The 26,414-nt window shown below is 40.1% G+C and overlaps 3 protein-coding genes and 1 long non-coding RNA gene across 4 annotated transcripts in view; all 4 read left to right on the top strand.

The window, feature by feature from the left end:
* Positions 1-2,628, top strand: part of LOC140939245 (ATP-binding cassette sub-family F member 1-like) — a 29,320-nt gene extending 26,692 nt beyond the window's left edge. Inside the window, exons 25-26 of the mRNA XM_073388822.1 lie at positions 1,273-1,464; positions 1,809-2,628. Of these exons, the coding sequence (XP_073244923.1) occupies positions 1,273-1,442 (170 nt within the window). The 3' untranslated portion in view covers positions 1,443-1,464; positions 1,809-2,628. The remainder of the gene's footprint in view (positions 1-1,272; positions 1,465-1,808) is intronic.
* Positions 2,629-4,410: 1,782 nt separating this feature from the next.
* LOC140939246 (stomatin-4-like) lies at positions 4,411-10,902 on the top strand. Its single transcript, XM_073388823.1, has 8 exons — positions 4,411-4,572; positions 5,861-5,970; positions 6,735-6,807; positions 7,095-7,177; positions 7,708-7,911; positions 8,398-8,453; positions 9,484-9,562; positions 10,114-10,902. Exons 1-8 carry the CDS (start codon positions 4,500-4,502, stop codon positions 10,300-10,302), a joined length of 867 nt encoding a protein of 288 aa, XP_073244924.1. The 5' UTR covers positions 4,411-4,499; the 3' UTR covers positions 10,303-10,902.
* Positions 10,903-14,035: 3,133 nt separating this feature from the next.
* Positions 14,036-16,704, top strand: LOC140939244 (uncharacterized). Its single transcript, XM_073388821.1, has one exon. The coding sequence runs from the start codon at positions 14,274-14,276 to the stop codon at positions 16,125-16,127; it is 1,854 nt and encodes a 617-aa protein (XP_073244922.1). The 5' UTR covers positions 14,036-14,273; the 3' UTR covers positions 16,128-16,704.
* Positions 16,705-17,804: 1,100 nt separating this feature from the next.
* Positions 17,805-21,298, top strand: LOC140939242 (uncharacterized). Its single transcript, XR_012165618.1, has 3 exons — positions 17,805-18,113; positions 18,230-18,330; positions 21,139-21,298. It is a non-coding gene; the product is annotated as an uncharacterized lncRNA (long non-coding RNA).
* The last annotated feature ends 5,116 nt before the right edge of the window (positions 21,299-26,414 follow it).

The raw sequence follows: 26,414 nt of genomic DNA, 5'->3' as shown, positions 1-26,414 counted from the left end.
GGAACGAATCTAGACGGGTGGTGTTGGAGCGGTGAAACACCCTGAAATGTATCTGTCTTTTCATCTAAAAAAAATTAACACAGTAGAATCTCCAAGTGCGACCATCTCTCTCACGGTGTTCTTTGGGCACCGGAGATCGGAGAATTCTCAGTTTAGGCTAACGTTAGTTAGCCTAAGTTAGACATGGAGTCTCTATCAAAATATTCTTCTGTAGCGGTACACCTTTCTCCCGCTTCTAGAATTCTTAAAGAAAACTCCGCTCTCGTAGGCGACCACCTTCCATAAGCGACCATCGTTCCAAAACACCAAATGTTTCTCAGTCGAAGCCCTATAGTTTGAACCTGTCGTAAACTAACACCTCTCATAAGCCGGCGGCCACGACTACGAAAAAAGCGGCGATTTTGTTACAAATAGTTACGGTGCGTCCTCTAGACTGTTCACAGTCGTCTATTTTTTCGTAAGATGGTCGAGATCGAGCGCTTTGCGTTTCGGGCTGCCATCTTGCATGAGTGTCAAAACTACTTAGGGGGCGGTCGGGGTCGGTTTGGGAGGAAGCTATAATCCCCGACACCCGCCCCCTCGGCACATTTGAAAATCAAGATGGCCGCCATTAACGGTAAGACGCGCTATATCTCGACCATCTCACGCAAAAATAGGGGACTGTGAACAGTCTATGCGTCGTCGGACTCGTCTTGTGAAAAATCATGAGTCCCAGTCCAGAACCTGTGAGTCCCATTGATGCAATTGAGTTTAATCGTCATATATATAATCTTCTCAAACTCATTAATAATTCATTAAGAAAATACAAAGGAAATTAATGTTTAATGAGTGTTTGGAAATCGGATGAAACACTGCTTAGTATTTGCATCCTTAATTTCTCCTTCAAAAATGATTTTGTTTGAGAAGAAATATCAAACATTCGACACAGTGTTTCATCACCAGATGAAACACCTCGAAGTTCGTCAAAAATATTCCGCTGCGCGTCGTATTTTCAACTCTCTTCTCGGTGTTTCATCTGGTGATGAAACACTGCATCTCATGTTTGATATATTACATAATGTATTCAACTCGAAATACTGTCTACAAGTGGCTTTCGATTCGTAACGTCCTAAATTGAAGAAATATAGACCGTTAAATACAACCATAATAACGGCCTCAGAAATCACACCAACAGGATAAACCCCCACCCTCAAGGAATGAAGGCTGGCATGAGATAATATTCGTAGAACTTTGTTATAGTTGTTTTTGTTCTGGCTTTTTCATTTTTATCAGGAGTGATATTAGTAAGCCACGATGCGCGGCTTATACTGGAAACATCGTGTCAACTTTGGGTTGTTGAAGATCAAGATATTTCTGAAGTGGATGGAGATTTTGACGATTACAGGCAAGAAATTTTAGAGAAACTTGGAGAAGAAGTCATCGGCAAGTCGCAAGGCAACTGAATCAGCGGCAAAATCATTAGAGGTAATGGCTAGTGTTAAAGGGTCTGCGTCTCGGCAGTCCAGTTCATTTTGTTTAGTATTACCCCGACAATCATTCTCCATAATATAACTTGCGGTTAGCGATGAAATTACTTGTAAATGGTAAATTCAGTGTCATTTTAAACAAACGTCTCCCGAGCGATGTATTTGAAGCTGCAAACAATAAGACTAGAGATGAAATTAGAAAAACTGTAAGGCTGAATATAGTTTTCAAATGGCTTTGCAATCCATTTTAGTCTTCTTCAATTTTGCCCATCCATGCCTTCTTTAGTATTTGCTTTGTTATTATTTCCTTTCGTAATTTTTTTTATTTTTCTTTTCTTACAGTTGTGGACCAAACATGAATCACAAACTAATTGTGCGATTTACTTGCACCAGCCTGGTCTGGGTAAATTGCTCCGCGGAAGAAGTAACACCACCGCTGTTAAACCAAAGAGGTCCTCAGCTTTTATGTTGAGAGACTTTTCTCCGTTGCTGACTCTGGCATTAAACACTGAATTAAATTGTGAACATGGTTATCACAAACCTAACGTAAATGCAGAATTCAAGTGAAGACCCATTTTGATGAGAAAAATAATTTCAGATGTAGGATTTTATTCACCAATACAAGCTTCACTACTGTATGTGTTATTAGTATCCTCACTTGACGTTCTCATGGACGCTGATAGCATATGAACCCTTCATTCCCACAAAGCTCGACACGGGATGGGATTCTTAAGTGATGGGAATACCTGCAGCATTCTAATTCCCTCCACTCATTGTGATGCTGTGCGGCGTTAAACGAGATGCGCAAACCATGTGAAACAATTTTCCATTTAATGACCACATCTATATGTTGTTGTAGGTTTTCCCCTTTGATGGTTTAAACTCGAACGACCAAAAAAAAAATCCAGCTAGTGGTCAGGGCGGGGTTTGAACCCCCTATGGCTGAATTGCGACTTCGATGCGCTGACCACTCGACCGCGCTACCCTCTTACCCGTCGGATTATTTATGAAATGTTGCAGAGTATTTTCCACTAGCTTTCTGGCTTGCCTACTTTTTCGTAAATTTTAAAATATAGTGCGCGCCTTTTATGTTAGCAGTTGAAAGTTTATAAAAATGGAATAGATATTTAATTAAAACTGTTGTTTGCTTTTTGACTCTGAAGATTTAAATAACTTTTTGTTCATATGTCAAGGTGGTAGTGTCTAAAAAAACTTTCAACTTATCAGAAGTAAAATCAAAATCAAAATGAATTACCAACAAGCGTTTCCCAAAGGGATAGTGTTATTACCGATTGATCGGGAAAACGAAACATAAAAAAACGCGTGTTTGTATGTAGCACCTACAAGTATTTCTTCTCCCCCCCCCCCCCCCCCCCCCCCCTTGATGGGACGCTGGCACTCATATATACACCTCGATGAAGAGACAAAATGGAGTGAAGTTTCTTGGGTAAAGCAACAAAGCGATTGCAATGCTTGAACCCAGACCTAAATAAATAAATATCGATTTAAATTAAGAGGAAGCACATCCACGTAGTGGTTTTTCGCGTCTACGTTTCTTTGGAGAAATTCTGGAAATTGGAAATGTTGAGTTTTGGAGAGAAGGGAAAACTGAAGTGCCCGGTGAAAAATCTCTTGGAACAAAGTAGAGAACCAACATCAAACTCAACCCAAATATGACGTCGACGGCGGGATTTGAACCCGGGCCACATTGGTGGGAGGCGAGTGCTTTCACCACTGCGCCTTCCCTTGCTGCCCGAAGACCTACAGAGTGTGAAGTGTTAACGGATCGGCCAAAGTAGGGGGTAATTTCACCAATCATAAAGCGTAGCCACAAAGCAACCAAAAAGTTTCCTTCTCCACAAACGTCGCGAAAAAGTGCAATCAATCATGAGGAGCGAGAAACCACCTTACGATATTCTCCTTGTGAAAAACCTGCTCGTGAAGCCCGGTATAGACATTTGAAATGTAACTTTCTGAGTAAAATAACGAAAAAATTGGCCACAAGAGAAAAGGTGTTTTAGTAGCTCAGTGAAAATAAGTTCTGCTTAATAGTCTTTATCTTATACGGTAGCCTGCGAAAACAGCCGTTTCTCCTCGCTCTTCGCCGCTGAGGACGTTTCGCGAGGTGAAAAGTGCTCAGCTTCGAGGAGAAACGGCTGTTTTCGCAGGCTACTTATACGTCCTTATAATAATTTCTCTCCGGTAATTTATAATAAAAACAAGGAGTAACAACGTAACAAATAGTACCATAAAGGAGTTAGTGCTGAATAGATTTTGTACAGATTACCAATAATACTGCTGTAGAATCCTTCAGGATTTTGTCAATTTGGATGAACATTTTGATTCCATCTGTCACACTACTAGTTAGACCGAGTTGGAAATCCCTTAATTCAAACCGTTTGGTTTAGCTGGTGTACCAAATTAAGTGTTTTAGAAGTTAAATGGCCGCGCAACTTGACAAGTAATTTTGTTGCACTGTTGTGAAACACGTTGCATACGCCTTGTTCAACACCCACTAAAACGAGTATTCGTTTACGTTGCAACAATCGCTGTGAAAATAAAACTTGATGCTATTTCGTTCCAAACTTCTTTTCAGAGGTGTTAAAATAACGGACAATTTTCCGCTTGCATGTGTCGCTAGAAAATTTGCTAGACACTATGCCGCAACAAAAATTGTCAATTGCAACATGGCCTTGAAGTGAGGTCGAACCCTCTTATAAAGGCCACTTTTTTGGCGAACAGTCCATGCATTGTCTCTCGTTTAAACCTGTTTACAACAGCCACGTTTTTTCTTTCAAAGGTGGCCGTTGTGCAGAGGTTAAACTGTACTTTGTGCGCTACTGAGTATATCCATTTACTGGGCGTTTTTCAGGAACGAAAAGTGCAACAGGTGGTTCGTGTATTCTTTGTCACATCTCAACAGGTACTGTGGGCCGTGACAAGACATGAAGTTAGATCATCTCTCAACTGTATATACAAACTTACAGCATAGCGGCAATCGCCGTAGTTTTCATCTCTTTCTAACGCGTCAAAATGTCTCGCGAATCACTGCAAGAACATGGTGGATGTCGAATTGGAGGCTTACCTCGGATCCAATGCATGAGTTGTGAGTTAATAATCTACTATTGACCTTTCAGTGCTCGCATGATTGAAACTTGCAGCTAGTCTCGCCTTTTGGAGCTTAGAGAGCTTCATATTCAGATCTGTCGATTTAGAAATTCCTTTTTACGTGTACTATTATTTGCCAAGGGAGGATAGAGGGTTTTCTTCCCAGCATTTACATACTGCAGTTTTATTGACTGGAACAATTGTGTTTAGAAATCAGTTCTACGCTATCGTGGTTTTATTTCAGCCTTTCTCTACAGTTCAATGTTTATTAACTGTTTGCACTGAATGCTTGTCATAATATTTGACATGGAAAGGAAAACTACCTTTGGATTTTCACAGAGCTCACGTCGACATCTGTGTAGAATAAATAGTAAAAAAAAAGTAGTGTTAAAATAGAGGAGAGAAAAGAGCATGAAGAAACCTACGCGACTTGAAAACAAAACAACCAATCAGGGACGTCACTATCAAACTAAGAGTTATCTCAGTATTGCATTATAGAGGGCTTTAATAATGATATTTTCCAAGAGACCACAAAGGGTATGTTATCGGGCTGGAGTTAAATATCAAAAGTAGAGCAGCTTACTTGCAAGAAGTTAGGTTTTGTATTATTTCAATAATATTATTGCTTGTGCTGGGAGTGATGTGTTGGAACAGCTGGGTCTAGGTTTTAAACTTGTTTTTGAGGCAGTTATAATATTGGCTTGTGGAGAATTAAACGTTTGATAAGGCAAAAGTGAAATTTTATACTTCCGAATTTCAATGGTCAGAATCGATCTTTAACTTTAATTTTTACTGTCGGTATTTCCGGATAGTTTGACAGGGGCAAGGAAATACAATATTTATGTTTTGCTAAAATTGATTTGTTTAAGAAAGAATCTGGCACACCCGTTTTGCAACGCGCTTGTCTACGATTGTTAGTCCTCATACTAATAACTGAATAAACGCCGAACCTTCTATATTTGTTCTCAATCTTGCAAGATTATTTCGTTACAAATGTCATAAAAGAGCAGTACGAGGTGCTCTTATCTTAGTCATTCTTACGCTGGCGCAAATCTAACAATTCCATAGCTGTAATAACATAATTTTGTTTTACTTTGTAAGATACTCGCGTATTTCCGTAAGATCTAAATGACGAGAATCATTGACAAATACTAATCTATTTCTTTTTGAAAAAGGAAGATTCTTATGAAAAAAAAAATGTTTACGCATGATATTGAAGTTAGTGCAACGAATTTGGGTGGAGTCCGTGATACCTGTCTCTCACCTGCCATTTGTTTATGTTTCAGCAAGTCAGCCCGAGGGTGGTGAACTGGGCATATGTGGAATCGTCATAACGGTTTTGTGTTACATTCTTGTAGTCATCACGTTCCCATTTTCACTGTTCTTTTGTTTGAAGGTAAGCAAGCGCAAAACACTAGATTGCATCGAGACTTTTCCTTATCGAAGTATGCAATGGGTTGGCATTTTAAGAGACTTCGATTGTTGTTGGGATAAGATTGAGGTGCGCGTGGTGTCGTGGGATGGAACGAAGCCAGGAAAAGTAGCTACTTCTTTATTTTTCCTGCTTCTCTTCCCATAATTCCCTAGGTGCCACTTTACACAACTAATAACGACAGGTTACAAATCTGTAATCGTAAACAAATCAGATTCAGTTACGAGGGTGCTCTGTTGTGAGATCCGTAGACGAAACTATCTGGTTTCTTTCTCGCCAATGAAGTTGAAGGCAATTCTATTTATACTGAACATGTAAAAAATAACGAAATTAAGTTCCGACTTTTTGGGGACATCATGACGCCATTATCAAGGAATGGAAATAAATGCGAGTTCAAATGGAGTTAAAGTACTCAGTTGCATGAATGAACACAGTTAGTTATTTTTACACGTTTATGTTTCTCCAAATCATTATTAACAATATAAGAAATCATTAAAAAGGCTATTTTAATCAAATAAGCAAATGAGCAACACTCACTTTTTGACCTTCAATGCTGATGGGTTTTTAACTTTCACTAAGATAAACTATCTGTATGTATTTTTTTTAAAAAAAATAGCATAATGCGAGCAACATCCTAGTTCCCCGAGACCTCACCAAGAAGCAATATTTGTAAGCTAAGTGACGTTTATTAAAGAAAGTACTTGAGACTTATTTTTTATTTTAACCAGGTAGTACAAGAATATGAAAGAGCCGTGATATTCAGACTAGGAAGAATTCTCCCCGGCGGGGCCCGGGGACCAGGTGAGAAAAACAACAGAAAAAAAAGCAATCGTTAGCAAAGCAGCCTGGCTTCCAAAGCGTCCGGAGACTGAGCACAAGAACTTCTGATTCTCGCTAATAAACTGACTTCGACGGCTAAGAAGGTCGGGGTTTTATAAGTTCGGGCATGGATATATAACATTTGGCTAACCTTGGCATTTCGTAATTGTTTTACTTTAAAAACAAACAAACTAAAGGGTCACTAAAAAAAACTACCAAAAGGTGTTGTTGTTATTGTTTTACTTGAACTTTGTTAATATTTTGGCCAGGTCTATTTTTCGTCCTTCCCGCGATTGATAAGTACAGCAAAGTGGACCTACGAACTATATCCTTTGATGTTCCACCTCAGGAGGTACACATTTTCATTTTTATACGATATATAATTATTGAAATAATTACTTTTTTCCACTAGGCTTTTTTTGCTGTCTAAACGTTCTAAGTTAAAAACGTACTTTGATTTCATGAACTCCAATCACACGAGAGGAGCACGCTATTTCCCTTCCCTCATTTGTGGTGCGATGACAATAATACGCCGAACATGCGCACCATCTCGCAATTTAGAGCTCTTATTAAAATATAGCATAGCGGCTCGATTTAGCCTGTGCCAGGCCCTCCCTGACTTCCACTCGGCTTTCGTTCAATTGTTCTCGTTCCTGGAACAGGTTAAGCACGATTCTTCTCTTGGTTATCTGAAACCAAAACATTTTTCGACTATCTAAAAGCACTTTCTTGTTCTCACAACCTCTCTACTGAATGAAGCTTTGCCTTGAAAACTTAAGTAAGTTTTGTGTTTCAGTTATCATCTTATCTTGATTCAAAATTAACTTAAAGTATCTTATTAGCTAATTTCTCATCATAAAGTTCTTTCAATTGATTGGCTAGGCTCTGACACGTGACAGCGTAACAGTTACTGTTGATGCAGTGGTATATTTTAGGATCCAGAATGCCACGGTGTCTGTGACCAACGTTGAAGATGCTCGAGGTTCCACCAGACTGCTTGCCCAGACTTCTTTGCGAAACATGATCGGCACGAGGAATCTCAGTGATATCTTAATGGACAGGGAGGGGCTGAGTGCGCAAATGCAGGTAAACAAATGCAGTTTGTTTTCTCTTAGCGTGCACATGGCTGCTATTTCAGCTGATATCTTAATAAATAGATAAAGTTGTTCAAAAGGGGAAAGCCTGAATAGAGATGGCCATGGTGGTAATAAACCAAAGCGATCACAAATATGCTACTACGGCCAAACATTTAATCTGATCACAATAAAGATTATCGAACGCAGAATACTGCGATAAAACTGTCAAAAAACGGTAAGAATTGTACAAAATCCTTCATGTCTAATTAGGAGCATGCATTGACGCAGTTACTTTGTGAAAAGAGTCTTGAGTTGGATTACCAGGCGTGAAACCAAACGAGAAACGACAAACGACGTGCGAGCTCGTTACCTATTGAGTGACCTTAAAATATTTGAAAGCAAAATAAGAAAAGACAAAAAGGAGCCTCAGAAAAAAAAGTGGCTTGCGTAAAAAATATTATTGAATATTTTCTTCTCATAATGTTTGTATCCTCAGTCATTCCTTGATGACGCTACTGATCCCTGGGGTGTCCGCGTGGAAAGAGTAGAGATGTGAGTGTCGCTTCTTATGAGGTCATGGACAGCAACAACCACGACTACAACAAGAACAAAACCATCACTCAGAAGGACAAGGACAACCTGAACGACAAATTAATAACTACATTAGTAACGACATAGATTAATGAAATAGGTTTTATGTGCTTCAACCTCAGTCTGAGGATTTTCGTTTTGTATGAAAAATGATTTATAGGGCGGGAAAATTATGGGAAGGAGAATGTGGAGTGCGCTTGACAGGCCTTAGAGACACCGGAACTGCGGTGGGGGGGGGGGGGGGGGGGAGGGGGTACTCGATATATCCTTGGGTGGGGAGATGCAGCTCGGCCCCTGACCCTGTTTAAGACAAAAATCGCTGATTTTCCTACCCTTTTCAAGACAGAATTCCAATTTTTGATACCCAGTATCAGACATTCGTAGAACATAAGCGCAGGCTGTTTATCGTCTAAGAACAGGGTTATGGGCTCCTGTCTAAGAAAAGATACCCTGTTTAAGACAAAAATTGATAAAATCGATACCCTGTTTAAGACAAAAATCCCGAAAAACATACCCTGGCTGGTCGCACGCCCCGATTAAGCCCTTATAAGGAAGTACCCCCCCCCCCCCGGGACCGGAACCTGCATGCTAATAGCCCGTTAGAGTGTTGACCGCTTTATGGTCCCCGCCACAGCGCCAATGTATTCTTTTTCAGTACCAGTATCTGGTCGTTTTGACGGTGATATCACTGAAACGGCTGATGAGTCAGTGCGATCAAAATTCTGTAATCTACCATACAGACGTTAATGGGAGTTTGTCCAGGGCCAGAGAAAACTTGATTTTAAATCTCTAATTAAATAACCTGTACAATGCAATACGATAAGATACGAGAAATAATTTTTTGTATAAATTTTCGAAACAAACAATTGCTCGAGAGTCAACCTGGTTTTCACATTAATGTAGCCACCGAAAGAGAGAGCTGCATTTGATACAAAGGTTCATGTTTTATAGCGTTTAACCAAATGTTTATTTGTTGTTCTTTTTCACACAGTAAAGATGTTCGTCTACCTGTTCAGTTGCAGCGTGTGATGGCGGCGGAGGCTGAAGCTGCACGAGAAGCCCGAGCCAAGGTGACTTAAAAAAAAAAACAAAAAAAAAACTCTTACATTAAATTAAAATTTACTCGTCGTGTATGAAGCTTTCTCAACTAACTGTGAAATACTTTCTGAGCGAAGTGTGCTAGGCGAGCTCAAGGTTTGGAGTATTTAGTTAATTTCCTGTCGCAGATAAGTAAACTTGTATTGAGACTACTGCACGAGTGCTAAATCCAAGAAAAAGGCAATTACCGCCATTCTAGAGCAATAGAAAAGAAGCAATAAGCAGAAAGTGTATGACCATCGGTAATCGGTTGCAACTGCAAGGTCACGGCCACACGAAACCAGAGAATCTGCTCACTGAAACCGCATTAATGAAACCGCTCTCAGTGGTTTAAAGTCCCGTCAACACGAATCCGGGTAAAGAGATATCCGCTGAATATCCGAAATCAAAAAAGGCCGGATTCTGGTGGACGGGGCCTGATTATGAGTTTCATTTAACATTAATTTGGAAGTTACTATTGTGACGTAAGCTAGTCATGTGACATGAGGAATTGGTACTTACATATTTATAAACTCTTTTCCAGGTTATCGCTGCTGAAGGTGAAATGACTGCGTCCCGTTCTCTGAAAGATGCCGCTGACATCATGGCAGAGACACCATCAGCTATGCAGCTTCGATACCTGCAGACGTTAAATACAATCTCAGCAGAGAAAAACTCCACCATCGTCTTTCCTATACCCGTGGAATTCATGTCCAAATTATTTCACAAGTAGAGCTGAGGATGAAATTTTGGTCTGAAAAAATATGTTGGAAGACGTCAAGTAGAATGTGCGTGCTCCATCGAAGTATATCACTGGATCTTCATTCAAAGAACGTTGGCTAACCAGTTACACGAAGACATTTGCCAAGAATTTTAGTCGGCAAAAAGGTTATCATTCATGTTGTTCAGTTTGCTTTTATAGCAATTTCTTTTTGCCTAAAAAGGCAGGTTATAAAGAATGACAAAATGCAAAGTTGGTGGGAAATGAGAGGAAAGGTCAAATCGTCAAATCATAGTTGAGACCTTTTGTTGCAAGCCTTTTTTGCGGCCTTCATGCTTGGCCGAAGATAGTTTTATAGCCATGAATGAAGTATCCTTTAACAAAAACTGAAACATTTTTATTTTCTCGGCATTTCAATGCAGAAAGGAAGCCGTGTATTTCTTAAAAATTAAAATTGCGCTTTGTATCGGTAATCCGACCGCAACTAGGTCCGGCATCGCTACATATCTGTATAACTTTAAACCAAAAAAGAATGGCCGTTTTTATATTAGAGGACGCATTATCCGTCTTGGTCTATGGCCGTTTTTATACTAATGACGCATTATCCGTGTGGACGAACTTGGGCAAACATTTTTACTTCGTCTGATCAGTATGCGTCTCAAGTATATAGACAGACACAAGATGCATTATACGTCTGAACGTACTTTCTTCGAAATACGTCTTGAACGACGCACTACGAAAGGTAGCCATCGTCTGGACGCATAATGCGTCTTATGCCCGTCTTTATTCTAGAGACGCTTAACCAGACGAACTACAAAATGTTTGCCCGAGTTCGTCCAGACGGATCAATACGTCCTTAGTATAAAAACGGCCAATGAGTTACAAAGAGTTCATTCCCTCTTGTTTTAACCAAATTAGTAACTGAGATGATGAACTACCTCTTTTTTTTATCGGCAGAAATTTTTCAGTACCAAAATCAGCAACTGACGGCAAACGGCCAGTAAATTATAGACAAGAAAAAGTTAAAACAACTTTAGTAAAGATTAGGTGATTCGCTTTGGCAGGAACAAATAAAGCACAAATATATAATTTCAAGAGTAAAATGCAGAACAATTTTTTTTAAGTGGTCTATCTTGTAACGAAAATAAACATTTTATATTGTAAAATATAAGTGAATTTTAAATTTAGATTTTGCAATGAAACCGCATTTAATTTAGAGCTATCTTTTACGTGGATTCGTAGCCTTGCTAACAAGAGATTTTTCGTCCGTTTTTTTATTAGTGTTACAATTAAGTATTCGTTTACCTGAAGTGAAAATAAAACCCAACTGCTACAAATTAAAACTCCTTCCTGCTCTTTCTCCGTGTTTCTTTATCTCACCCCAACCTCTTCCCCAGGGCTTTTCCCTTTCCCTTTTCCCTTTTCTCGCCCCACCCATTTTTTAAGGGAAAAGCCCTGGGGACGAAGTTGATCTCACTCGACCCAGGCCTCTCGCCATGTGGAGTGTAATGGCTACTTTATCTCTGTCAGTTCCCCAACTTGTATCAGGCCTTGGCCAAACGTAGAACTTTTCATGAGAAAAACCAAACTCTAATTTGGGTCGACCTAAATTAAGTTAAGGTCGTCTGTTGGGTCAGACGTCGAACTTGGGACGATTTGAACCAACCGAACTGAATGACACCAAAAGGCAATTTTAGTCGGCAAGGCAAGCGGGCCCAGTAGTAGTTTCTCCCAAACGAGGCTAAATATACATTTCATACCAATTTTTAATCCATTTGTTTAGTTCTTTGCATGTGAAGTTTGACGTTTGTCCCGTAGTCTGAAGCAGACGGATATAACGTGTTGGACGAATCAACCCCCCGGTGGGGGGGGGGGGGGGTACTCCCTATGATGGCCTGTGCGTAGAGTCTCCGCCCGTGTACCTTTTGCAGGCTTCAGGTATATAAAAGGGTAGGGATTTCTCTAGCTGAAGTATATCAAAGGGTAGAGAAATCTGTTATTCGGGTCTGTGAAGGGGCACAAAAGGGCTAACGAATGAATTTTTGGCTTTATAAAGTGGAAAAAAACGTTCTATTTTTGTGATTGATTCCTATTTAAAAGACAGTGCATTTACAGCAGTTAAAAGGGATGCAAAGTTCTAAACAAGGTATGTGAAACGGGGTACCATTTGTCAATAGAACGGTATACAAAAGGGGTACCTCTTTCGTGAAAAATGGTATATAAAAGGGTAAGGGGTTGGACCTTGGGGCGGAGTCTCCTCGTAAAAACATTTATTGAGTACCCCACGGGATCCAAACTTATTTAGACGAACTTAACTGAGCCAGACGTCGAACTTTCCATGAACTAAAGACACTAAGTTTGGTTCGTCCCATGAAAAGGTCGAGGTTTCGCCCAAAGCTTAGAGATAGTAATACAGAAAGACATGAAAGCGACGCAATCTTATTTGCAGTATATAACAACAGGTTAGTTCAGGCTGTTTAAATTTTGAGCCCAGGTTGAGCTGCAATTTGAACAAATACGGTTTAAAAAATTGGATGATCGAGGTGGAGTGGTTTTGCAACTCCTTGAAACTTTCCCTTTGTACGTCTCTAAGCAACAACGACTGCGACGGTTACGACAACGTTACTTAAAAGTGAAGTCGCGCTGCTTCAAACTTTTTCGCGCCTTTTCCATCTCGCACAGGTCGTCAAATGCTGGAACTTTTTTTGTGGAGTTGAATTCTAGAAGACTGCTCGGAGTTCAGGAAAAGAAAAAGAAAGTAGTTGCCTTGTGTTCACGTCCTCCACAAAACGTGAAATTAGGCAGTTTCACGTCGTAGTCCTACAGTGACAGCAAAGAAGGGTACAAAACGCGTGTTGCACGTGCAGAGTTGCTGTTTTGCCTATCTAAACCTATTGCTGTTTTGCCGTTCTCGTTAGCCTGCAGTGCAGGCGTATTTTGGGCGCGCCAAATTGTTGTCAACATGGGGCTTTCGCGAGCAAATCATTCGCGCGCCCGAAGAAAACGCCTGCACTGCGGGCTACGTTCTCGTCGATGTTACCGTCTTCGTTGCTGAAGCTCCCTTATTATAATAAAATGATCTCGACAACTTTTTCAAAGCGTTCACTCCAACCTCGTCCCCAGGGCTTTTCCCTCAAAAAATGGGTGGGGCCCACCCATTTTTTGAGGGAAAAGCCCCGGGAACGAGGTTGCGTTCATTCAAACAATCTGATCAAAACATGGGTGCTAACAGGTGCAAAAAAATAAAGCATTGCCGTAAATTCTCGAATTTGCGCCCGGGGCGCTTATTTAATTTTCTAACAAGGCGAGGGGGGGCGCGGGGGGGGGGGGGGGGGGGGGGCTTATTCGAACTGGAGCACTTATTTCGTTTATCAATTTTTGGCCTCAAAATGACACTATCAGTCTATATAACCCAATTGAAACACATCAAAATTCAAAAACACGTTATAGCAAACGCTATAGAGTAGCAAGCTAGTTGGACATGCTACCAGAGAACTTTCCTTCCTCGTGTTTACATTTATACAAGCCCATGAAGATACCGTGTTTATTCGGAATAAGCGCCCAACCTCGAATTAGCGCCCACCTCGAATACGCACCCATCCTAAAGGCAGAAAAAGTTATTAAGGTGGTACTATACAAAAAAAAAGCGATTTTTATGAGAAATTGTCTAAAATTTTTTTTGCTCGTATTCACATCTTTTATGATTCAATTTTTTGGCGGTATAGTTTTTTTATCAATATTCTGTTCGTATATAGTGATAAATTGCAATTTTGAAAGAAGTGTCACTTGGTTTCCATGGCAACGCGTTTGTTTACGCGTCGTTTTGGGGGCTGAAAAGTGCCTTGAAACTTGTTGAAAGTGCTCTCAACGAAGTTTTCTGGCCGAGGCACATACCCTAGGAGACTGGTATCCATCAGCCTCGTTTTCAAGTGCTTTGAGCAAACAACGGGGCCATTTGCAATCGCTGAGCTGTGTAAATTTTCATGAGTGACACGAGTTTTCGTACAAAAATGCCAAAATTTTCGTCTCAAAGACGCAAGAAGCGAAAATTTCATGGAAATCGTTTTACGAGTAAGCAAAGAGTTCATGACGAAGAAATAGTTGCATTGGAAAGCACTTCAAGTGGATCGGGAGCGAGTTCTTTGCACTGTCTGAAGGAAGCTGAGGAATGTTCGGCTTCGTATCAAAAGCTTGTGACAAATACCCAAGAAGAGAAGCCTAAACCAGAGGTAGACGACCAAATTTCAGAGAAAAACAGTCCTGCTATTACAGGGCTTAGATTTTGTGATATGGAGGTGCTATCGTCTGTTTTTGCGCAGCTACGGTGCGGCGACTGTGGCAATTTCAGCCTTTTGCTCATGGAAGACAACACGAAGCGGAAGGGATGTGCCTCGACTTTGCGTTTGTTGTGCGAGCATTGTGGATGGAAGCATTCCTTTTGCACTTCGAAGAAGCAGGGGAAGAGCTATGAAGTGAATCGGCGTCTTGTCTATGGCATGAGAACCATTGGCAAGGGTTATGCAGGGGCAAGAAAATTCTGTGCGATCATGAACATGCCTCCACCTCCCACTGAAAAAGCGTTCATTTTCAACTCACGTGTGATCGGCCGTCACGTCAAAGAAATAGCGAAAGAGAGTATGAAGAAAGCCGGTCAAGATATTTATGCCTTCAAAAACCAATGCACTGCGTCTGAAGCTGGACCATTTAATTGTGGCGTTTCATGCGATGGCACATGGCAAAAGAGAGGCTACTCGTCACGCAATGGTTGTGTGACAGTAATATCCATGGACACAGGAAGGGTGCTCGATGTAGAAGCCCTCAGTCAAGGTTGCAAACAATGTGAGCGCCATGAACACTTAGATAAAACATCTCTTGAATATCAGACTTGGAGAGCTGAGCACACTAAGTGTAAAGCTAATTTTCGGGGATCAGCACCAGCTATGGAGCCGGAAGGAGCAGAGCGCATATTTCAAAGGTCTGTAGAACTGCACAACCTCAGATACACTGAATTCTATGGGGACGGTGACAGTAAAAGTTTCAGTCGAGTAAAAGGAGTTTATGAAGATGCTGGTATTGAAATGGAAAAGAAGGAATGTATTGGTCATGTGCAGAAGAGAGTGGGAACTGCACTTCGTAAATTGAAGCGTGAGAATCCAGGCCTGGGAGGTAAAGGCAAACTGACAGACAGTCAAATTGATAAACTGCAGAACTATTATGGCATAGCCATAAGATCAAATGTTGGAGATCTTGCTGGCATGAAGAAAGCCATTCATGCTAGCCTGATGCATTGTGCGTCTACTGAGGCACGCCCACTTCATGACCATTGCCCAACAGGCAGTGCAAGCTGGTGCCGGTATCAGCAGGATAAAGCCAATGGCACAAAGCTTTACAAGCATGGGCCAGGCTTACCTTTAGAGGTAATTGCAAAATTAAAGCCAGAGTATATTCGACTCAGTGAGGACAGCTTGCTTGAGAAGTGCTTGCATGGCAAGACACAGAATCAAAATGAATCTTTAAATGGAATGATTTGGCAAAGAGTCCCAAAAGAAGTTTACGTTGGAAGAGAAACATTAGAATTAGGACTCTATGATGCAGTTTCCCATTTTAATATTGGAGCAGTAACTGTTATCAAGCTGTTCCAAGGCTTAAACATTCCTCCTGGAAAATATACTGAAGAGGGGTGCAAACTTCAAGATCAGCTACGAGTGGACGGTGCGGAGTATAAAAATAAAGCAACCACTAAGAAGAGGAGAAAAGTCATCAGAGGCCTGAAGAAAAGAAAAGATGACAAAAACAAGCAAAGAGAGGGTGTAAACTATGCCTCTGGACAGTTCTAATTGAGTTATATTTGCAGGAACTCTGTGACAGTCTCAAGAATTGCATTTCACAAACTTTAACCCATTTTTTCTCATAATTTTGAATTTTACGGAACTAGCAACATGCTAGCAGCCATAACTTTCCGTGGTTTTATTCAATTCTTTTCATTTTTGGAGTGAAAAATCTCCATATATTTTTACATGCAATGAACTACAATCAAGTACTCTGGTGCAATCCTTGTTGGCTAACAGGCCAAAGTTGGATCCTTATTTCACTGAATTTTGAATGTCAATATGCTTCTTGCGATAATTTTGGATCTATGAGACTGAACAGTATTTCTTTAGTTCATTGTATGAAATAGCATTTAAAGAATAAATTCCAGAAGTTTTAGCATTTTTCTTTGTAACCTGTTGGAGATAGAAGTGTTATAGTACGGGCAACTCTGGGGGGTATCTTTTGCCATTATTGGTTGCCATGGTAACTGATCAGGTCCAAAACTGCAAAAATAAACTTATCTTGTGTTGTAGTCTAAAAATACATTGGTAAACTTTTGCAAAATAACATAAGAAAAAATAGTGATTTTTGAGGATTGTACCACCTTAAGCGCCCAGCCTCGAATAAGCGTCCACCCCTCCTCCTCCCAATCAAACTCAAATAAGCGCTCACCCCCACCCCACCCGCTTGAATGAATGAGTCCTAATAAGAGACTTCCCCTAGGACGGAGTTTTCTTCAGAGTATTTTACAGAAACCTTGCTTTGTTACTTCTTCGCGTTTTGTTATTAGCATTTATTGTTTTTTTTTGCAAAATACACATACTTCACTTGCTGAAAATGGTGAAAATTTAATAAGCGCTCAGCCTCGAATAAGCGCCCACTCGCGAGGTCCAAAAATTTAATAAGCGCCCAGTGCGGTTAATCGAATAAATTCTGTAATAAGGCGGTGGTTGAAGTCAATGGAAGCAGGAAACTTGAAAATGGCCTCTTGTAATTCCAGGAACTTTTAAGGCAGAAACAAAGAAGCCGGCGTTTGGGAGCAAAGTTTTACGAGGAACTTAATAAAGTGAAGCAATTTTGTGCTCACATGGATATTTCGTCTATCGAGGAGATGAGAAGCAAACCCGTACGACTTTGAAGGAAATTAATTTTGTACTATTACGAGTGTCACATTCATTAAAAGTACCCTTTACGTCTCTTATATCGTACCGAGTACTGAACCTCGTTTTTTCTGAGGGGGAAGCGGCAGGGGGGGAGGGGGGGGGGGCGCTTATTCCAAATTTTAAGCCTTAGGAGGGGCGCTAATTCGAAGCGTTGCAATTATTTGAAGCTGGGCGCTAATTCGAGTATTTACGGTAATAAATAATGTAATCGCGTGCCAACAGCCTGCTTAACAGGCGCATCAAGCTAAGAATGCGGAAAAAGCCGGACGGTTTAGATCAGTTAAGTCTCGCACTCGACTCTGGGCTCGACTGCATGTGGGAAGTGATGTCAACGCCACTTATGTAGGCATGCGTGGCGTAGCGTAGCATCTTATTGAAAAGAAAGATATGCCTGAAAACATGAATAAAGTTGAAAGAAATACTTTGTCATTTTCAATGATTTGCTGTCATTTTAAAAGCTCTGTAGAGGTCCGACTCTGCGTGCGAGGAACAGTTACATCCGTCACGAAAGATTGCGTGACTGTCAATGCAAAGTGCACATCAAACAGATGCCAAAACTGTATTTACATACATTTTAACTCTTCTCTGTCTCGTGTCTTCCGGCCAAAAATCGCCAGACATGACGCGGGTCCTGCCTCATTTTTCTGCTACAAACGTGCCTCAGGATACCAATTTTTCCTATTTGTTAGTGGTTCTGATTTCATTACTAGCTTTCCGTGGGTTATATTTCCTCGGTAAAGCTACTTTCACTCTGCCGCCAGGTCTTTCTTCGAAGAAGGAGTGGCTTTATTTGAATACTTTGATCTCTTTCATTCACGCGTGCATTTCATCTGTGTGGTCGATTTTTTGGTAAGTGAAAATAACGCCATTATATTTCTTGGTGTTGATACATTAATGCTCAATGATTGTCTGTCGTACGTGAGAATTATTTGATAACGCTAACAAAGAATGTACACAATTTACAGTTTCTACCATAAACCTTCAATGCTCACTGACCTGGTGAGATCAGATCAGTTGAGATCAGAGTGGAGCTTGCCTTCGACCTGTTTGTTAGCATTTCTGATAGGTAAGAATCGATTTATCCCTATTTTTTTTATGGTTTCACGTGTGGTTTGTTTGCCGATGTGCAATGAAGACACATTTGACATCAGACATTCATTACGTAACATTGAGTAAATTTCGTGTCTTTAGTATTTTGCCCGATCGAATTTATTCATTTTATTGCCCCAGCTGGAAGCTATACGATATGTTTTTATTCATACAGGAAAGAAAAGGGTTATAGTAAATTCGTGCTTCTTCGTATACATATTCAATTTTAAATTTGAACGTTGGACCATACGCCACTTGTACATCTCCCATAATGCACCTTATTTACCCCCGCAAAATTTTGCATAACCTTGGTTTTTCATTGCAGCCATCCCAAGAGAAATTGAAAACAGTGCTTAGGGTAAATAACTAGGTGCATTATGGGAGATGTGCAAGTGGCGTATATGCCATGATTATAGGTATCTTGACACATGTGGCCTCTGGGGGATGGGGGTAGTTAGCTGAGAAATTTTATATTTGATGATACTGCTTAATGAGAGCTCTAAATGTGTATATATTTGTGAATTTGCCAATACTATTATGTGAAACATGCTGTAATTTCACAGTAACGATAATGATTTTATAGTGCTGCAATGGACGATTTGTCATCCGCTATCAATTAATTACTACGTACTTATCAATATTTTTACCCAGTTCCAAAAATTTCATTGAAAATTATTGTTATTAGTATGTCCTATTCATTGTCAGATTTCTCAAGGCTCTTTATATATTTTGCTTGATAACACTGAAAGCAATTTTCTTTACACTGTAACACTGTAGAAAAATGTTGCCTTAAAATGTTTTACAGTCAAGCCAGCCATTGGCAGTTGTAGATTTCAGATTCATCTCTGAATTCTTGCATTTGTAATGAGCCGTGAATGTTCTGCCCAGAACACCCTAAATGAGACCAAAATCCAAAATTTACACCCCTAAGTGAGACGACGAGCATCCCCGCCCCTTTCACATGCAGAGTCGGAGAATTTGTGATTACTTAGACGGAGTTTAGCTAGAGTTATCCGGTGATGGACGTTGGTGACCTGATGGAGATAATCTTCACATTTATAATTTTCTATTGTTTTAAATTTTCGGAAGGTTCTTAGTTTGTTTTTTGGTTGGCGTCTTTTCTTACGTCATTGTTTACGTCACTTACCCATCTTTGTAATTCGATGTCTTTCAGTCTTTGTTTGATAATGTTCAAGATTCCTATGTCATTTTCATGTGCTTTTGTCCAGAGGTATCCCAGCCCTATTTGGTCTAATACGCGTTTGATTTTTTGGCTCCATAGTTCCTTATTCATTCTCGACTTCATATCATTATAAACCACCTGTGATAATTTGTGTTTTGGGTGTTTGGTTAGAGTTAGCCAAAACTTAAAATTCCTATATTGTGCTTCGATTTTCATTGGGAATCTTCCTGTTTCAGCCCTACATACATTGTTGTTGCAGTATTTATTTACACCTACCAACCATTTCAAGAATTTAATTTGAACTAGTTCTGCGGGATCTTTTTCTATTTGGTCCTTACAGTCAAAGCCCCAAATTTCACTTCCATAGAGAAGTATGGGGGATATCAGAGCATCAAATAGCTTAATCGTCATCATTATATTTTCTCTAAAGTTGTCACCCATCTCTTTTCTTAGTTTATGAAGTGCCTTAAGCCCAATTTTTTTTAACTCTTCTCTAGCTAAACTAAAATTTCCATACGGGTTCAGTGTCATTCCCAGATATTTACAAGATTTAACATTGTTTAGTTTATTTACTCCATACTTAAACGAGTAGTTATTTAAGGACTTGCCACAATTATTAAAGATCATGACTTTTATTTTGTGTAGATTTACAGTTAGTTCAGTTTTCTCACAGTAGGATTCCAACTTGTTGAGGAGTGTTTGTAGGCCATTTGCTGACCGCGAAAAGATGACTAAGTCATCCACATATAATAAACAGTTTATAGGTCTTTCAGAGTCATCAAGCAAAATATCGGTTGAGTTTGATGAATTTAGAAATTCGGGTAGATCACTAAGATAGAGATTAAAAAGGGTGGGTGATAACATACAGCCTTGCTTAACTCCGGTGTGTGTATGAACTCGTGACGAGACCCCTCCTTGCCTCCCTTCCCCGGGGGTGGGGGGTACTTTTGGAATTTCTGGGTGGGGATGTGCCGCTGGGACCCTGGAACCCTTAACCTATACCAGAGCTAGTTCAGCTAAATTTTGCTACCCTATACTAGAGTAAATTCCCCAAATCCCCCTATCCTAGAGTAGCTGATTTCTAGAAACTACTAGGGTCACTAGCACAGTCTAGCCAAAACAAAACCTTATACCACAGTCCCTAGTCTAGATAAAATATGCAACCAACTGATCAGTTTCCTGAAAAATGATACCCTATTCTAGACCCAAATGCTCTGATTTATATACCCTATCTTAGAGTAAACTACTTGAAAACCATACCCTTCAAAGCGGCACATACCTATATAGCCCATATATGGCAGTGATGTGATCATGTCACTGGGGATCGAACTCAGGACCTCACGCACCGAAGGCCATGCACTAACCAACTGTGCCACCCTCGCTCCTGTAAATGCTCTCATATATTGATGTCATCAGTTACTTTGTGGTCAGCTTTACTGAGCGTGGAAATTTTTAAGCAACGTTTTGGGCAAGGATAGCAGTCTATAATTGCCTGGTATCAAATCTGGAATAACTTGTGGGCAAAATAGACAGTTAAGAAATGAAATGTTACTCAGGATAAGGCTAATTAGTTTGCTTCACTATTTGATTGTAATGTTATAGGTTACACTCTGCATGATACATGGGATATTGTAGTAAATGACTTCAAAGGATCACCTGGACTTGTCATTCATCATATCGTAGTAAGTAAACACTTAATAAGGTAGGGAGCGGAATCCTGTATGGAGTGGGTAGTAACAGTGGATTGCAACTCTGAGTCGAGGGAGGTTGAAACAGATGGTAGAAAAGTTAATCATTTGCTTGACCATCTTTACCTTTTCTATTTAACAGCCAATAGAGTACTAAAGTGTGACGTCAGAAAAATGAAATTTCTGAAATTATGGGATTTGTCAGGATATTTTGAAAGAACAATGTCCAAGAGGCCTACTTGCCAAAAATGAGCATTTCGGGGCAAACTGTCTCAGAGATCGTAGCCTAGTTATGCTTAGGAAACTCCATACAAAACCCTTATAAATTTTTTTTTGGTCGACCCCCCCAAAAAATTAGAAGGGTTTGTATGGAGTTTTCTGAGAATAACCGGCTAACATCTCAGAGACAATAGGCCATTTTATAGTTGTGGATGGAAGCGAGGCTGAGGGTGACCTTGTTTTGATACAAACCTTCCTGCTTTATTATGTAAATCAGGTTATTCTTATGCTAACTAGTATTTTTCAAGAACAATTTCCATAACAAAGCAAAGAAGGTTTGTATCAAAACAAGGTCACTCTCTCAGCCTCGCTTCCATCCATAACTGTAAAATAGCCTTATTCGCCCCGAAATGCTCATTTTTGGCAAGTAGGCCTCTTGGACATTGTTCTTTCAGAATATCCTGACAAATCCCATTATTTCACAAATTTCATTTTTATGACGTCATCACTTTAGTACTCTATTGTTGTTTTGGTTAGTTAAGAAGTGTCAGTTAAGTGCTTGTTGATCTTTTCGCACGTAGGCCTTTATTTACGATGTTTCGCATTTGCATTTTCCTGCTTTCATCTTTTAAGGGACATTATTTCAGTCATCCATCTCTAAGAAAGACATTTCCGCGGGATACCTAGGAACGGCAGTAGGCTTCCGTCTTAGGGAAGTGTTGGCCTTATGGAGAGTCAATAAAGATGAAATGCAAATGTTATTAACGGAAGGAAATAGATGTGTGAATTACCGTAACGCAAATAGAAACGGAAGAAGATTCGTGTGTGAACCACCGTAACGCAAAGTGTAAATGCAAGGAAATGCATCTCAATGTCAACTACCTTTTGCACAATTGCCAGCGCAAACGCAGCGCAAGCACCTACGCGAGAAATGGAATGATTTTCAAATTCCCTTTCACTTGCATTTGCGTTAGCATTTTACACGTGCGAACTGGGGCAACGCAAACGTCAATGTAAACGCAGGTTAAAATTTCTCAGTTTCTCTCTTTTCGTTCGCTGGTGCGTTTGAAAAAGTTAGAGAGGTGAGATAATCGCGCTGAAATTTCACCTAAAACCTTTTGCTGAAACTTTGAGAAATTTTGAGAAATGCCACGCTTGGCAAAAACGAGCAGCGTAGTCCACAAAAGGAATTCCTGCTCGTAGGCTACGACTTAGTTGCAGGCCTGTCACTAAGATTTCAAGTTGCCGGGTAAATACAACAGGAAGGCGGGGAAACATACAGCTACGCATTTCCTGTGTTTTACTTTTCTTCCATTTTTAAAACATGTAGCTAGGGGTCACTTTCATGGTAACCGAATGAAATTCCGAGGCTCCCGGCTCGTAATGCGGACAGCTCTGAATTGCGTGTTTAATAGAAAAGTGGATATTACACGAACAGTGTTATCTTTTCCTCTTTTTCAGATTATTTCAGTCACAATATTCGTCCTACACACCAAGCAGTACCTTGCAATAGCGACTTGCTTATGCTTTGTGGAAATCAATAGTGTTTTCTTACATCTACGAAGATTGATGAGATTTCATGGCTGGAACAGCTCCCATTTGGCCTACAAGCTTAATCGTGGCGTTCTGTTTATAACATTTATTGCGCTAAGATTCATTTTTCTGCTCTGTTTGAGTGCTTATTTTATTTTCAAGAGACAAAAAATGCCTTTATCCCATTTTCTTATTGGAACATTTGGTTTCGCCGCGCTGATTATCATCAACTTCATTTTGTTTCCACTTTTGTGGAGAAGTGAGTTTGTGATCGAGAAATCACAGAGCAACGGTCACATGAATGGTTTTGTAGCTGAGAAGGTTAATTAGAAACATTATCAATTGATTGTTCTTGTCTCATTCAGAGATACCTACCTACTTAAATTATTACAAGACTAATATGATCTCTTTCTGTTATTTAATGGTTTAACTCAAGCCTTGGTCGTAGAATGAATGAAAGATTGTCCGTATTTATACCAGAGGACGTTACAGACTTGACGAATTAAACGTCTGGCTAGCTTGCGTAGCAGGTGCCGTTTTTTGGGGGGGGGGGGGGAGGGGGGGGGGCGTAGGGGGTGAAAGGAGAAATTTTGAGGAAGTGCGGCGCACGTGAGGGAAGAAAAGGAGAGGAGGCTTCCTCTTCCGTTCGCTTGTTCTTCTCGGGCGCCCTATAAAAACCTAACCGGCGCCTGCCACGAAGGCTATCGTCTGGCTTAAGTGCGGCGTTAAGCACGAACCTCTTACTTCTCGACCATGTTGTGCGAGATTATTTATCGCTCCAACTTAATATCTGAGGGACGAATCCCTTTGGTGTTACCATTGAAATGAAATCTCCTTGGCAGAACTTTGCACAACACTAGTCATTTCGTATGATGTTACAGACAGCAGTATTAACAGAGTTAAAAGATTATCTTTAAAATATCCAAACAGCGACGTAGATGATTTAAATATGCTTAAAAAGGAAAGATGATATAAAAATAATTAAGAGAAAAATATTGCTGGTTTGCACTTGACGTCACGGCAGCCATGTTGGTGGCGACCAACAAAAGCATTTCTCTACTCTGGGAATTAAACTCCATTCCCCAGTTTAGAAAAGAGAAGGAAAGTGAGTGACTTTTCGCAAAAACTTTTGGGACTGACACTAGGAAAGGAAAAAAAAATAGCGGACTGGCGCGTCCCCAGTAACAATCCCAGGGACAATTGCGGGATGCATTCCAGCTCCAGTTCTTTCTCATTTGTATGGTGGCTAATTTTCATGTAAATTCTTCGGAAAAAAATTGTTGTATTAACCACCAACATGACCGCCTAATCACGTGTTTGCAAACCAAGAATGGTGTAATTTCCATAAAATGTTTAATTGTGCGCAAATTGTATGAACACTGCGGTCAGCCAATGATCACGATCGCCAGAGTTTGAATACTAAGTATTAGTAAACTCCAGCTAGTGGTCTATTATCAATGCTGCGTTCTGATTGGTTGAGCTACTACTAGGCTATATGTTATAGCCCACTAGTAGCGAAAAGCACGGGCTTTTTGGCGGCAAAAAAGGGTTGAAGTCTGGCTTTGACTAGCTAGACTTTTTTTTTTATCTCAATATTTTTGACCAACTAGTTGGATTTTACTAAAACAATTATTCCTCTCGCCCTCATGGTCTCTGAGTCAATAGCCCATTCGGCCTTCGGCCTCATGGGCTATTGACTCAGAGCCCATTTGGGCTCGAGGAATAATTGTTAAATATTTAATTTGACAGAATGCCTTATAAAATAGGTCAATTCTGGTACCGAATATTAATCAGAAAGAATTGAAACTAGCCATGTATTTCCATCCACTCATCGATGTCGCGATAATTGTTGCTAATGAATTGTTAGTGGAATTTGCTATTTAAGGGTTTGTTTACATGGAGGTGGGGGACCCCAGGTAGGTGAGGTAACCCTCGGCGGGTCACCCCACCTATCATGTAAACGTGATCAAATTAAAATGAGAGATTATATGGACAGGAGGGTTACCCCAGCTAAGCGAGTTACCTCACCTACCTGGAATCCCCCACCTCCATGTAAACAGGCTCTTAATTTCCATTTTTTTTATCGTTGTGCAAAATTAATTATGCTGTTTTAGGATTTTTCAAATATAACGTTATTTACAGCCCAAATTAGCGATGGTTTCTTTAAATCTGTATCTCTTGCTGACAGAGTAAACGCAAAAAAGAAAATAATAATAATCACAACAACAAAAAAAATAATGAATGAAAGAAAAAACGAATAGACTTGATGTTCACAGAATCAATCATAAATACGCGCTATAAAGATAACCCCCATAGTACAAGAAAACTATACATTGTACGCATTTTAATAAAGAGTTCCCTTTTGGTTGAATTTGGCAGCCTATTGTGATCATTTGTGCAGCGTTTAGTCGAACTTTTATCACGTTTGCCTTGGTTTGAAGGTACTGCCTTAGCCCTGCAAACGGTTTAACCACGTAAAATGGCGGTCCCGTGTCCGGTAGTAGACATAAACGGTATAAGTAGTTTTCTCAATTATGTGCTAAATATAATACATTGACACTCAATTGAAGTGCGTTTCATTTTTTATTACTCAGTAACTTGCATTTCTTTAAATTTGGATTTGAAGAATCTATCTGTTTCAATTACACTACACAAGTTAAACATTTTTACTATGTATTTTCAAGCTTAGGGTTTTTATCTCTGCCAAATTCTGCATTAAACAAGGAGAGAAACAGTACTATATTAACCACTACCATCCCACCCAGCCCAAACACTCCGAACAAGTAATATGGTAAATATTGATCCTGACCATGTAATATGACATATATTTCCATAAAGGAGACAGGAATAAACCGGAAAACAACAAAAGTGATGAGTAGAATTGCTAGATTGAAGCGGTACAGAAGACTTGATCGGTCTATTTGGTGATATCGCATGATCCTTCTGAGGTGAAGTGGAATACTGTTTACTTCCAGTAAGAGACAGCCGGTTGGAAAGGCGAGATACAGTTGCGAGAACGTCGTAAAAGTACATGCCATGCAGCTCTATATGAGAACATAACAAATACAATTTACTATTAGGACTGAAGACATACCACTAGCCTGGGACCATGCTTCGCAATGAGGGCAGAAAAATCGGCAAGCGAGGGACTGGGGATGGGAAAATCGCTCAGCTCTTCTCCCCATTGTAGCCGAGCCTGGACCCAGGCTAACATGTCACAGTACACTGTCGTAGTGAAGTTACAATTATTATAACTGAGTAGCTACTCGATACAAGGTATTTGTAGATTTTCATAAAGCGTAAACTAACGTCAGTGAATGATGAACTTGGCTTACCTTGAGTAACTAAGCTTGTGTACCTACTAAGGTAGGTGCACCAAGTGAAAGGCAAAACGACTATCCTCTCTTCTTGAACGTTTTCAAAAAAAGAAATTTGTTA

Source organism: Porites lutea, chromosome 5 (assembly GCF_958299795.1).
Source record: "Porites lutea chromosome 5, jaPorLute2.1, whole genome shotgun sequence".
Classification (NCBI taxonomy): Eukaryota; Metazoa; Cnidaria; class Anthozoa; order Scleractinia; family Poritidae; genus Porites; species Porites lutea.
The sequence above is the reverse complement of the archived record's forward strand: the minus strand, read 5'-3'. Positions and strand labels throughout refer to the sequence as shown.